This window comes from Rhinolophus ferrumequinum, chromosome X, assembly GCF_004115265.2.
Source record: "Rhinolophus ferrumequinum isolate MPI-CBG mRhiFer1 chromosome X, mRhiFer1_v1.p, whole genome shotgun sequence".
In the NCBI taxonomy this organism is placed as follows: Eukaryota; Metazoa; Chordata; class Mammalia; order Chiroptera; family Rhinolophidae; genus Rhinolophus; species Rhinolophus ferrumequinum.
In genome coordinates this window covers 62,552,590-62,565,940 of record NC_046284.1, presented here as the reverse complement: position 1 = coordinate 62,565,940, position 13,351 = coordinate 62,552,590, and the positions used below count along the sequence as shown (strand labels likewise).

At 33.6% G+C, this 13,351-nt stretch overlaps 1 protein-coding gene across 1 annotated transcript in view; it reads left to right on the top strand.

Annotated features, from left to right (window-relative positions):
- Positions 1–13,351, top strand: part of LOC117026836 (protocadherin-11 X-linked-like) — a 788,660-nt gene that overhangs the window by 40,148 nt on the left and 735,161 nt on the right. Inside the window, 1 exon segment of the mRNA XM_033113963.1 lies at positions 11,995–12,578. Within this exon segment, the coding sequence (XP_032969854.1) occupies positions 11,995–12,578 (584 nt within the window).

Here is a 13,351-nt window from a genome sequence, read left to right as displayed (position 1 = left end):
GATATATGTAAAAGAATAAGAATTAAGAAATGAGGAAAGGATTTTTGCTGAAGCTTTAGCCTGAGGCACCTGTTAAGCAGTTGATAAGCCAAGTAGCAAGATTGGTTTTTAGAAAGTTGTTACATAATTTTTGCTTAGTGGTCTATGATCTGTAGCTAGTGATTGTGAATTTATGTCACCCCAAAGTCATCTTACCAGGAAGAGCTTCTTCCTGGTTGAATGAAGGTCATCTCCCTGTTCCTTGGAACAATAAGTTGATAGATACTATTCATTTTCTTATAAGTAATGCCTTACCTTGATTCATTTTCAGACTGTAAACTGGGATCTGTTTCCAACCACCATTTTCAAAATTATGGTGGTATATCTCATTTCCTTTAAATGTTGATTTTATTACATCATGATTTTGATAAATTAACAGCTGACACAAATAAAAAATTTACTAAGTCATCACCTTTTTTTTTTTTTTCCTGGTTAAACCTATACTGTTTTATTCACTCATGAGAACAGGAATTAATAAAAGTAATCACTTATCCTTACATATCTAAAAATCATTTTATTGAATGAATAAACTATTCAATAAATTCCCAGTGAAGTCATGAATTTTTACCATTTGTTGACTTTCTGAAAACATAATCTTAAAATATGATCATCTAGAGGACTTATAGGATATGAAACATTATTTGATATAAAACATTAATATATAAATTAATATGTGCACAGATATTCATATATATCATATAGTTATAAAGATTAAATGAAATAACTGATTTGAAATCAGAACAATTACAATGCACAGAATGGAAATTATTCTTTTACCTTTGGGTAATCTAAGATTTCATTTATTATGATAATATCATGTTTATGGATCAAATATATTAAAATAATTAATAGATACTGAAATACTCATGATTAAATTCACCACAAGGTGGTAAAAATACATATGATGGGTGAACATTTTGCCATATAGAATATGTTTCTTGCTTGAATAATATGTAAAACCATTTTACAAATGCTCCCTAAATCATATATCAAAAATCCAGAAAAATTAAAATATAAGAGCAACCTTCATAAATTGCCTTATAAGTGCTATTTGAGCATTGATGATTAACAGATTTGAAACCATGTTAGAAAACACTGCGTTAACCATTGTGGAGTGTTAGGATGACTCAACAAAATATACTGGGAAATATTTTAGACAACGAAGCAACATTGATGGAATCCACTTTTTGGTGAGATTAAACCCAAATATGAAAATTAGACTTACACAAAAAGAAACAAAATGATTGAATCCTTTGTGGAATACAATTTAATAAAAATAACAGTTTTAAAGAATTAAAGTACCTAAATCTTTCATTTTGACATTTCAAGTTTAGGAATACATAGGAAATAGCCAAGTCAAACAGGACAGACAGCCAGTGCACCAACCCCACTTTACTTGTGTTCAGTCCCTTCAAAAGTATCAAGTTAATTAGTTTCTTCAGTTTGTCTTTCTCGAAATGTGGTTACTTTTCTTGCAATGTTCTAGATTCCTTCTTGTCAACTTAAGAACTACCTTATCATTTTCCCAGTCTGTGAAAGAAGCTTTGACTGTGCATGAGAACAAGAACATAGAAGTAACTGTATAATACATCATAGCTGTTTAATGGTGTATTTTTGACTTCATGAGACATTCAAGTAATTAGAATGATGGGAGCCAAGTAGAGTTAGGATCATGGACAACGTGTATGTGTGTGTGTGTGTGTATGTGTGTATATATATATATATATATATATATATATATATATATATATATATATATATGATGTATTTTATTTGTTCTATTAAATTTATTAAGGTGACATTGGCTAATAAAATTATATATGTTTCAAGTGTACAATTCTATAATACATAATATATATATTGCATTATATGCTCACTACCCAAAGTCAAATCTCCTTCTGTCACCATATATTTGACCCCTTTACTCTCTTCTACAGCCCCCCCTTACACTCTGGTAACCACTGAAATGTTGTCTGTGTCTATGAATTTTTGCTTGTTTGTCTGTGTTGTTCATTTGTTGTTTTATTTTTTTGTTTTCATGTAATACCTAATTTGTACTGTTTTTAAGAATTTGTTTTTGTAGCATGTAAAGCATTCACTCATATAGAATTAGTTAAATATATCACAAATTAAACACCGTACTCTAATGAAGGAAAATGTAACAAGTATGTCAGGGAAATTATTCCTTAGAATTCTTCTGACAAACCATTTTAACATCACTTTTGCGATTTGAACACAAAATTGCATATAGTAGAGACTTAGTTCCTCTACCTACTTACCTATTTAGAACTGAGTTGATCAGAGACTCTAAAATAAACTTGCATTTTTGCTTTTCATCTCTTAAAATTTGACAGTTGTTTCTGTTTTTGCTTTCTCTAAGTGTTATGATTCTGTCCCTCTATGACTGTTGGCTACCAAACTATGATGTATTGCCAATAAAAAAAAATCATTTAAACAGGAATGGTGCTACTGACACTTGTAGAAAATTTTAATTCTCTGTATCTGCAATCATTGTGCTTCCCCTATCAATCTCCAAACTAACCTCAGGCTTAGTAAAGAATTTTACTAAGTAAAGAATTTTAAGGTTATCTTATCATTTGTTCATGAGAGAGAGCAAATTACAGCCAAGCAAAGTTATGTGTGTAGGAATATTTTCCCTGAATATCTGAAGTAAATTCATCATGCTTCCATAAAACTAAGTAGTGACTCTTTATATTCATATTCAGTAGCTAAATTTCTGCATTGGTCATTCAAAGAACTAAACTCAGCATTTTAAAAGGAAAATCCTTTTAATTTTAGAGATAACAATACATTTTCAAGTGGTAAATGCAAGGTTTGGAATCAGAATCTGGCGATTGAGGTTATTTCAGCATGCTTGTTTACATCCTGCTAGAGGCAGAGTTGAGTTTGTTATATACTCGTTCAACACTGAATTAAAGACATTTTCGAGTATTTATAGTATCAAACATCAACTTGTGAGGGCAAGGATTTTTGTCTGTTTTGTTCACTGATGTATTCTCAGTGCCTAGAATGGTGTCTGGCATATGAAAATTGCTTAATAAATATTTAGTAAATAAATGAATAAACCTTCAGTTTTAGACATGACACTGCTTTTTTCCCCCTCTATTTTTAAACATCCAAAAGAACTGCAAGTGATAAAACACAGTTTAAAATGTTTTATTTGATGATGTTTTTAAAGGTAGAGTAGAACAGATTTAGAATGGATTGGGAGAGGGGACTGCTTGGAAATCGGACCCTTTCTTAATTCCTCCTCTTGTGTAGAGATATTGCAACAGGCATGCAGTGTTTTTTAACATGGTCTATAGTATTCTTCTGCCAGTTGTAATAATGTAATACCTAAGGGTAAGATAAGAAGAGTGGTAGTTTGAATTCCAATTGTCAGTGTCCCATTTTTATTTTTGCTTATGTTTGCATGGTATTTATAAATTCACACACATAGACACTCATTTTTTTAAGATGTCCTGGATTCACATTGTATAGTACACATGCATATGTATACATATTAACTCATAGTAAGTATAAATGGGGTATTTTATTCTAACATTCATAAAGAAGTATAAGGCCAATAATACACAAGAGAATGAATCTTGAGAAGGTTTCTATATTATGTAATCCCAATGCTCATCATTGAGCAAATGATGCTAAAAATACCACAGGCAATAGTCTTTTTGTGTTGTTTACTAGGATAGAGAATGTCTACTGCATTAGTGCTGCACACTATTATACTTAAAATATTTTATAAATGGCACAAACCACTCAGGAAAGAGGTTGAACCCATACTATAAAACTTTTAAATTTAGTGATAAATTATAAAATAAGATGTTTCAAGTTTATCTAGTTCACTTGTTGGTTCTCCTCATGACCTAAACTATCTCAATTGTTGTAACAAATACATTTATTTTATTACTGATTGCAAATAAAGTTTCATTTTCTCCACTTTTGTGTTCTCTGACCTGTCTACATGCATATTTTTTTTAATGCAGATGCAGTGTTATACAGTGATAAACTTATGTAATATAATTGTTAAACAATACACATTGTTAAATAACATTGTCTGGCATAATCAAAATATAATATCTATAGCAAGTTTTATCATTTCATCAGTTCCCCTGTTTTTACAACCATTTCCAAAATTTTGTTAATGTTACTGATTAATAAATATTGAGAATTTCCATCATTAGATACCTATGTGCATTAATACATTTCTGCAGTGGATTTTTAAATCACCATCTGTCACCTGATCTTTTAAAAATTCTGAATGCATTGATAGCTGTAGTATTCCCTCTTTAATGATAAAAATATAACGTCTCATAGGATTTAGTGGAGTGTGATAAAAAATTTCATTTGTGTTTACGTAACATATTACTTAGAATAACATCTAGACGCACATTAAATGCTTCGTGACATAAGATATGAAGTATATTTAACATACCAAATTGAGACTATATCAAACAAATCAAATTGAGAATTAATACAGGAAACTGAAGAAAAATTTTGCAAAATTTAAGGAATAAATATTCCTTATTAAATTTTATCAGAAGAACTGGCAAACTGAAATAACTTGTCAGATTTAAGTGAGCGAAAAATAATAAGCAAGGGGGAAAGCAAACAGAGATTGTGTGTTTATTGACTCACTGTTTTAACTCAGTAATGTGGTTTCAAATATCTTATTTGTTTTGCCAATGGTACACTTGTCAGCTTATTTTATTTTTTTTTTGCAACATTAGATTTCCTAGTAGCCATATTTTTAATTTAAATTTAGTGGGATGACACTGGTTAATAAAATTATATATGTTTTCAAGTGTAAATTTTATAATATATCTATATATTGTATTGTGTGTTCACCACCCAGAATCAGTTCTCCTTGCATCACCATACCGGGGGTACCAAAAAGTGTATACACATGACTTGTATTCATCTTTTATTATCAGTATATATTATTACAATTATAATGGTTTTGTCTTTTCTTAAAATTTGTATACATTTTTTTGGCACCCTCTATATATTTCACCCCCTTTACTGTCTTCTGCCTCTCCCCTTACCTGCTTACCCTCTGATAATAACCAAACTGTATCTGTTGGCTGTTTGTATGTCTTCTTGGGAGAAGTGTCTCTTCAGGTCCTCTACCCATTTATTAATTGGATTGTTTGTTTTTTTTGTTGTTGAGTTGTAGGACTCCTATATGTATTTTGGATATTAGCCCCTTATCAGAGGCGTTGTTTGCAAATATTTTCCCCCATTCAGTTGGTTGCCTCTTTGTTTTGTTGATCGTTTCTGTGGCTGTGCAGAAGCTTTTCAGTTTGATATAGTCCCATTCATTTATTTTTGCTTTTACTTCCCTTGCCTTTAAGGTCAAATTCATAAAATCCTCTTTGAACCCAAGGGTCCATAAGTTTAGTATCTCTGCTTTCTTCTATGCAATTTATTATTTCAGGCTTTATGTTTAGGTCTTTCATCTATTTTGAGTTAATTTTGGTGTATGGTGACAGATAACATTGTAGTTTCATTTTTTTGCACGTGACTTTCCAATTTTCCCAGCACCATTTATGAAGAGACATTTTTTTTTTCTCCTCCAGTGTATGTTTTTGGCTTCTGTGTCGACAATTTTCTGCCCATATATTATGTGGGTTATTTCTGGGTTTTCAATTCTATGCCATTGGTCTATGTGTCTGTTTTTCTGCCAATACCATGCTGTTTTGATTATTGTTCCTTTTTGTAGTACAAGCTGCAGTCAGGGAGTGTGATACCTCCAGCATTGTTCTTTTTTGTTAGGATTGCTTTGGCTAGTTGAGGTCTTTTGTGGTTCCAAACAATCTGATGATTTTTTGTTATATTTCTTGAAAAAATGCCACTGGGATTTTGATGGGGATTGCATTAAATCTGTGTATTGCTTTGGATAATATGGCCATTTTACCTATGTTGATTCTTCCATTGCATGAACATGGAATATCTTTCCATTTCTTTGTGTCTTTTTCAATTTCTTTGAATAATGTCTTGTAGTTCTCAGTATATAGGTTCTTCACATCCTGTGTTAACTTTATTCCTATGTATTGTATTATTTTTTTGCAATTGCAAAAGGATTGTGTTTTTTTTTTTAATTTATTTTTCTGAAATTTCATTGTTAATATATAGGAATGGGGTGGATTATTATGCATTGATTTTGTATCCTACAACTATACTGTTTTTGTTTATTGTTTCTATTAGTTTTTTGGTGGAGTCTTTAGGGTTTTCTATATAAAGAATCATGTCATCTAATAAGAGGGACAATTTGACCTCTTTATTCCCAATTTGGATTTATTTTCTTTCTCTTGCCAGATTGCTCTGGCTAGGTCTTCCAGTACTATGTGGAATAATGGGGAGATGACGCATACTTGTCTTGTTCCAGATCTTAGAGGAAAACCTTTCAGTTTTTCACCATTAAGTATGATATTAGCTGAGGGTTTATCATATACGACCTTTATTATGTTGAGGTACTTTCCTTGTATACCCACTTTTATTAAGCATTTTAATCATAAATGGATGTTGTATCTTGTCAAATGCTTTTTCTGCATCTATTGATATAATCATTTGATCTTTATCCTTTATTTTGTTTATGTGGTGTATCACATTGATTGATTTGTGTATGTTGAACTATCTTTGCACCACTCGGATGTACCCAACTTGATTGTGATGTATAATCATTTTAATGTATTGTTGTAGTCGATTTGTTAGTATTTGTCTAGGACTCTTGTATTTGTATTCATCAGAGATATTTGTCTGGAGTTTTATTTTTTGTGTTATCCTTGCCAAGTTTTGGTATCAGGGTAATAATATTGGCCTCATAAAATGAGTTAGGAAGTGTTACGTCTTTTTCAATTTTTTGGAAGAGTTTGAGCAAGATTGGTATTAAATCATCTTTGAATGTTTGGTAGAATTCACTAGTGAAGCCATCTGGTCCTGGACTTTTGCTTTTGAGAAGGTTTTGGATGACTGATTCAATTTCCTTACTGTTGATTGGTCTATTTAGACTTTCCAGTTCTTTGTGATTCAATCTGGGAAGGTTATATATTTCTAAGAACTTTCCCATTTCTTCTAGGTTATTAAATTTTGTACCATATATTCTTTCATAGTATTCTTGGATGATCCTTTGTATTTCTGTGGTGTCTGTTGTAAGTTCTCCCCTTTCATTTCTGATTTTGTTTATGGTGTTTTCCCTCATTTTTCCTTAGTGAGTCTAGCCAGGGGTTTGTCAATTTTATTAGTCTTTTAAAGAACCAGCTCTTTGTTGCATTAATTTTTTCCACTGTCTTTTTGTTCTCCATTTCATTTAATTCTGCTCTAATCTTTAATATTTCCTTTTTTTTCTGCTGACTTTGGGATTCATTTGTTCTTCTTTTTCTATTTTTTTAAGATGTAATGTTAGGTTTGTTTATTTGGGATTTTTCTTGTTTCTTGAGATAGGCTAGTAATCATATAAATTTCCCTTTTAATACTGTTTTCCGAGGATCCCAATAATTGTGATAGGCTGTATTTTCATTCTCATCTGTTTCTATGTATCGTTTGATCTCTCATTTTATTTCTTCTTTGACCCAGATGTCCTTTACTAGCATGCTGTTTAATCTCCATATTTTTTGTGGTTTTTCCTGCTTTTCTTTTGCCGTTGATCTCCAATTTCAAAGCATTGATGTTGGAGAATATGCTTGGTATGATTTCAACCTTCTTAAATTTGCTGAGGCTAGTTTTGTGTCCCAACATATAACTTATCCTATAGAATGTTCCAAGTGCACTAGAAAAGAATGTATCATTTTGTGTTCTGGGAAGAACGGCTCTTTAAATGTTGGCTATTTTCCATTCGGCTTAATGTGTCACATAAGGCAGATATTTCTATTTTGATTTTCTGTTTGGATGATCTATCCATACCTGTCAATGGTGTATTTAGGTCCCCTAGTATAATTGTGTATTGGCCAATTTCTCCCTTTAGTTCTGTTAGTAGTTGCTTTATATATTTTCATGCTCCCTGATTGGGAGCATTTATATTGATAAATGCTATGTATTCTTGTTGTATTGTCTACTGTACCATTATGAAATGTCCATCTTTGTCTCTTCTTACCTTTTTTATCCTGAAGTCTGTTTCGTCAGGTATAAGAATGAATACACCCACTTTTCTCTGGATGCCTGTTGCTTGGAGTATCTTTTTCTTACCTTTCACTTTGAATCTATATTTGAGTTTTTGCAGCTGAGATATGTCTCTTGGAGGCATATATGGTTGGGTTTTTAAATTTGATTAAAACTGTTACTCTGTGCCTTTTTATTGGGGAGTTCAGTCCATTTACATTTAGGGGATTATTGATATATGAGGATTTCCTATAGCCATTTTATCTTTTGTTTTCTTGTAGCATGATTTTTTGCCTTTGTATTTCTGTCTGTTATTTTAGTTTGGTGCTATTCTATGATTTTTTTCCCCTCTGTTTTCTTTTATTATTATTATTATTATTATTATTATTATTATTATTATTATTATGTGTTCAGTTCTAGATTTTTTTGCATGGTTACCATTAAGTTTATGCAAAGGAAAGTTTCATATTTACAGTAGTCCTTTTTCTTCTGCATGCATCTTCCCTCCATTCCCCTTTGCAAATTCAGACATTCACCCTCTTCCCTTTTATGTTTTTTGTTGTCACAAATTATCCCTATTTATAATGTGAGTTCATTTCTGAGTTACAGTAACCATTGTGTTCTTCTCTCTCTCTCTTTTTAATGTGTTTCCCTCCTTTAACCTTTATGTTATGTTTAATTGTATAGTGCCCTATTCTGAATAAGGGCTGGAATTTCCTGCATCTGTCTATCTGTTAGTCATCTGACTCATAGTTTTGTTTCCTTTTGCCTTTTTGTTTCAGGTAAAATAAACCCTTTCAGTATTTCCTGTAATGCAGGCCTTGTGGTGGAAAATTCCCTCAACTTCTGTGTGTCTGGAAAGGTCTTATCCCTTTTTCATACCTAAAGGATTACTTTGCTGGATACATTATTCTTTGCTGCTAATTTCCCTCTTTCAGTCCTTTCAATATTTGATTCCACTCCCTCTTAGCTTGCAGAGTTTCTGCTGAAAAATCTGATGGTAATCTAATGGGCTTTCCTTTTTCCTGGTTGCCTTGAGAATTCTTTCTTAAACTGTCATTAATTTTTGACAGTTTAACATAATGTGCCTTGTAGAGGCCTTTTTGTATTGAGATAATTGGGTGGGTGTTCTGTTTGCTTCTTGGATTCCAGGATCCATTTCTTACCATAGGTTTAGGAAGTTCATATCGACCATTTGTTTGAATAGACTCTGTGTGCCCTTCTCCCTCTCTTCTCTTTCTGGTGTATCCATTATTCTCATATTGCTCTTTCTGATGGAGTCAGACAGTTCTTGTAGAGTTCTTTCATTTCTTTTAATTCTCAAGTCTCTCTCTTCTTCCATCTGCACCATTTCCAGACTTCTATCTTCAATATCACTAATTCTTTCCTCCATCTAGTCTTCAATATCACTATTTCTTCAATGTCACTGATTCTTTCCTTCATCGCTATTTCTTAAGCTTGCTAATTCTTTCTTTATCTCTTTTATTGAGTTCTTCGGCTCCAGAATTTCTGTTAGATTCTCTTTAAGGTATCAGTCTCTTTGATAAAGTACTTATTTTGTTCATTTTGTTTATTTCTGAGTTCAGTAAGCTGCCTGAGTTTTCTTGCATCTCATTGATTTTTTTCGTTACTGCACTCTTGAATTCTGTGTCATTTAAGTCACATATTTCCATATCTTTATATTTATTTTCTGGAGATTTTTCATTTTCTTTCTGAACTGCCTTGTGACATTGGTTGTTCATGTTATCTGGCAGATTCTTTCTATGCTTAGGCATATGGCAGTGAACTCTGCAACAGGTTGATAAGAAGAGGTCTTTCTTTTGTTTTCCAGTAGGGGGCACTGTAGAATTTTATTTTCTCTTGCAGTGTTCAGGCTTCTGGGATCCTTGCGGGCTATGAAAAATGCCTTACATTCCCTGGGAAGGTGGATGTGCCCTCTGTGTGACCCCCGTCTCCTATGTTTCATGGCACCACCCCATAGGAGAATTTGGTGGATTATGGAGTTCTCAGCCCCTCAAATCCCAGTGCTGCCCTTGCAGCCAGATGCAATGCTGTGCTGCCTGGAGTTTCCCAGGTACCTCCGCTGGGATCATCCGAGAAGGGTGTGAGCAGGGTGAGCTGAGAGAGGCAGTTGGTGTGTTTGTGGCTTTGTTCTCCTTCCAGTAATGGCAACCGCCAGACCTCAGCTGCCTCACCTCTGTATCTCCACCCTGGTCACTGGATTAATTGCAGTGTGCATCTGCCACTCAGTAACTGTCTCTCTAGTCCTCACAGCTATTGATATTCTTGTGCTCTTTAACCCGACACTCACTGCTGCAGTTTTTTCTGGGGACTGCTGCTAGCTCTGGGAGTGTGCAAGGAGGTGAGTTCTGGGAGGGTGGGGGGAGGCGGCCAGGCTCCCAGGCTTTGTTTTCTGCCTTGCAGTGAGGGCAGCTAGACCACAGCTGTTGCACTTCTGTATTTAGTCTCTGCCCTGAGGTCTCTGCCCTGATTGTTGTGTTCAGCCATATTATATGCTGATCACTTAGGCAAGAATGCTCTGGGACACAGAGATTGCACCTGCTGTCTGAAACCTCCTCTGTCCCTGGACCAGCAGTGAGCTCCAGGCTGCTGCTGCAGCATCCCTCTCTGCTCTTCTCCCTTCCTCCTCCTCTTTTTGCCCTGATTAGTCCACCTTCAGATGTTTTAATGCACAGATCTGTCAGACATGTTTGTGTGTTGTGCAGGGAATCCTTTCTTGAATTATAGGTGTTCCACTTGTTGTAACTTGAGTGGGAGAGATCAAGGGGACCCCTCACACTGCCGTGATTCTGACGTCACTCTGTTCACCTTTCTTATTATTAAATCCTAGTCAAGCTGTTCCTTGTAGTTGGGTCATTCTTGTTTTACTTTATAGATGTGAAAACACATTGTCATATTTCATATTTCTGCCAACATAAATTCTCAGAGTTGGGATGTCTTCTCATCCAGTTCTCTCATTGAATGTTTAGATATTGTCTACCAAATCTTGCCTATGTAGAGATATACTGGTGATCCAGCTTCTATATCAGTACTTCCAAAAATATGGAATTCACTCTCTCCTGAAATCTGTTTTTTCCCCCACAAAATGCTTTAAAAGGCAGTCGTTTGTGTTGATTTGAAAGTTGCCTCCCCTTAATTTATCCCTATTGTTTTTCCTCTCATCCAAAGAAATAAAACTTTAATATCCTTTTCACATGATACTTCTTCCCATGTTTAGGCATTTGTCACATCAACCCCTCTCCTCTGTCAAAGGACTTATTTTTTAATCCAAACTTCCTGAGTCTCTCATATGTCATGATTCTTTATCTCCTTTTATTTAGATGGATTTTACATTTTGATGCCCAGAACTGAACACACATAATATTGCATGAAACATTTATTACCAATAAAAGAATTGCATTTGAACTCCATACTATAACAAAGAATAATGATTATATTTTTGTGATTGCTAACATATACCTTTACTTTTCCTTAATCATTGAATTAAATGTTTTTAATTATTTTATTAACTTTAACCATCTTCGTATATTATATTATCTTTTATATATTTTATCAATGGTGAACACTTTTATAAATTCTTGGGTCCCTTAAATACTATAGATATCTTGTTTCACTTAACTTTCATCTTAATGTAAAATTGCATAATATTCAATTCAAAACAAATCTGTGAGTTTATTTTACAGTGTTGATTCTGCTAATATTTTCATTTAATTATTAATTTAAAACTGATAAATTAGTTAACATACATTTAATTGTTGGCTTTACTGATGTCTTCTTCTTCCTCTTTTTCTCTTTCTTCTTCTTTTTTCTCTTTGGCAGTACTCTGCGGATTGATACAAAGAACTGTCACAAGTGTACCTGGTATGGACTTGTTGTCCGGGACGTATATATTTGCGGTCCTGTTAGCATGCGTAGTGTTTCAGTCTGGCGCCCAGGAGAAGAACTACACTGTTCGGGAAGAAATGCCAGAAAACGTCCTGATAGGCGACTTGGTGAAAGACCTCAACTTGTCGCTGATTCCAGACAAGTCCTTAACATCTCCTATGCAGTTCAAGCTAGTGTACAAGACTGGGGATGTGCCACTGATCCGAATCGAAGAGGATACTGGTGAGATCTTCACTACTGGAGCACGCATTGATCGTGAGAAATTATGTGCAGGTATCTTGCTGGACGACCCTTGCTTTTATGAAGTGGAGGTTGCCGTTTTGCCGGATGAAATATTTAGACTGGTTAAGATACGTTTTCTGATAGAAGACATAAATGATAATGCACCGTTATTCCCAGCAACGGTTATCAACATATCAATTCCAGAGAACTCGGCTATAAACTCTCGATATGCTCTTCCAGCGGCCATTGATCCTGACATAGGAATAAACGGAGTTCAAAACTACCAACTAATTAAGGTGCGTTTTAAAAACACTTTGATAAAGATAGCTCATTTTTTAAAGACAAAACAAGGATCTTAGTGTACTTCAAATTTTGGGTAAGTCACCACCCTAATTTTTCAGTTTAAGCAAAGCATTGTGGAGAAAACTCATCAATGTAATTTTTGCAATTGCATTGGGTTTATGAATCTGAATCTTCACTTTATGTATCTTCATTTTCAAGCAGTTGTCTGTGTTTCCCTTAACAATCTATTATAGGGTTCAAACAAGGGTCTCAGCTCTGCTACTTACAATTCAATAACCAACCCAATATCTTACTTTTAATCTGTCTAGTGGTGACTCTGCCACAAACTTGACCTAAACAAGCAAATCTAAATGTTAAATCCACGAACCAGAATGCCAGTTTTCCCCAGTGATTATTTTAGATAGAAAGCTTTATCTTGCCATTAGAAAAGATGCCAAAAATTTATTTGCGAGGTGAATAGAATCTTTCTTAATTACTAGCATTTTCACACAAATATAGAAGAATGATAAATATTTTTCATAATGATTTTCAAGTCAAGGTAAGATCTTTAAGAATCTCGAGTCATCAAAGTGAGAATAATTTTAGCCAATATGCTGTTAATGTTAAATATTTGCATTTTGTTCCGATACTTCCAAAACACAGAACATTCATTTGCTGTGAAAGGTAAGTAAGCCTTTTAGTCAAAAAGTTTCAGTTAATCTGAAGAACGTATTTTGGCTTGATTTGGATCTTGGGGTGGGGAAGGTAAAAAAAAAAAAAAATGAAA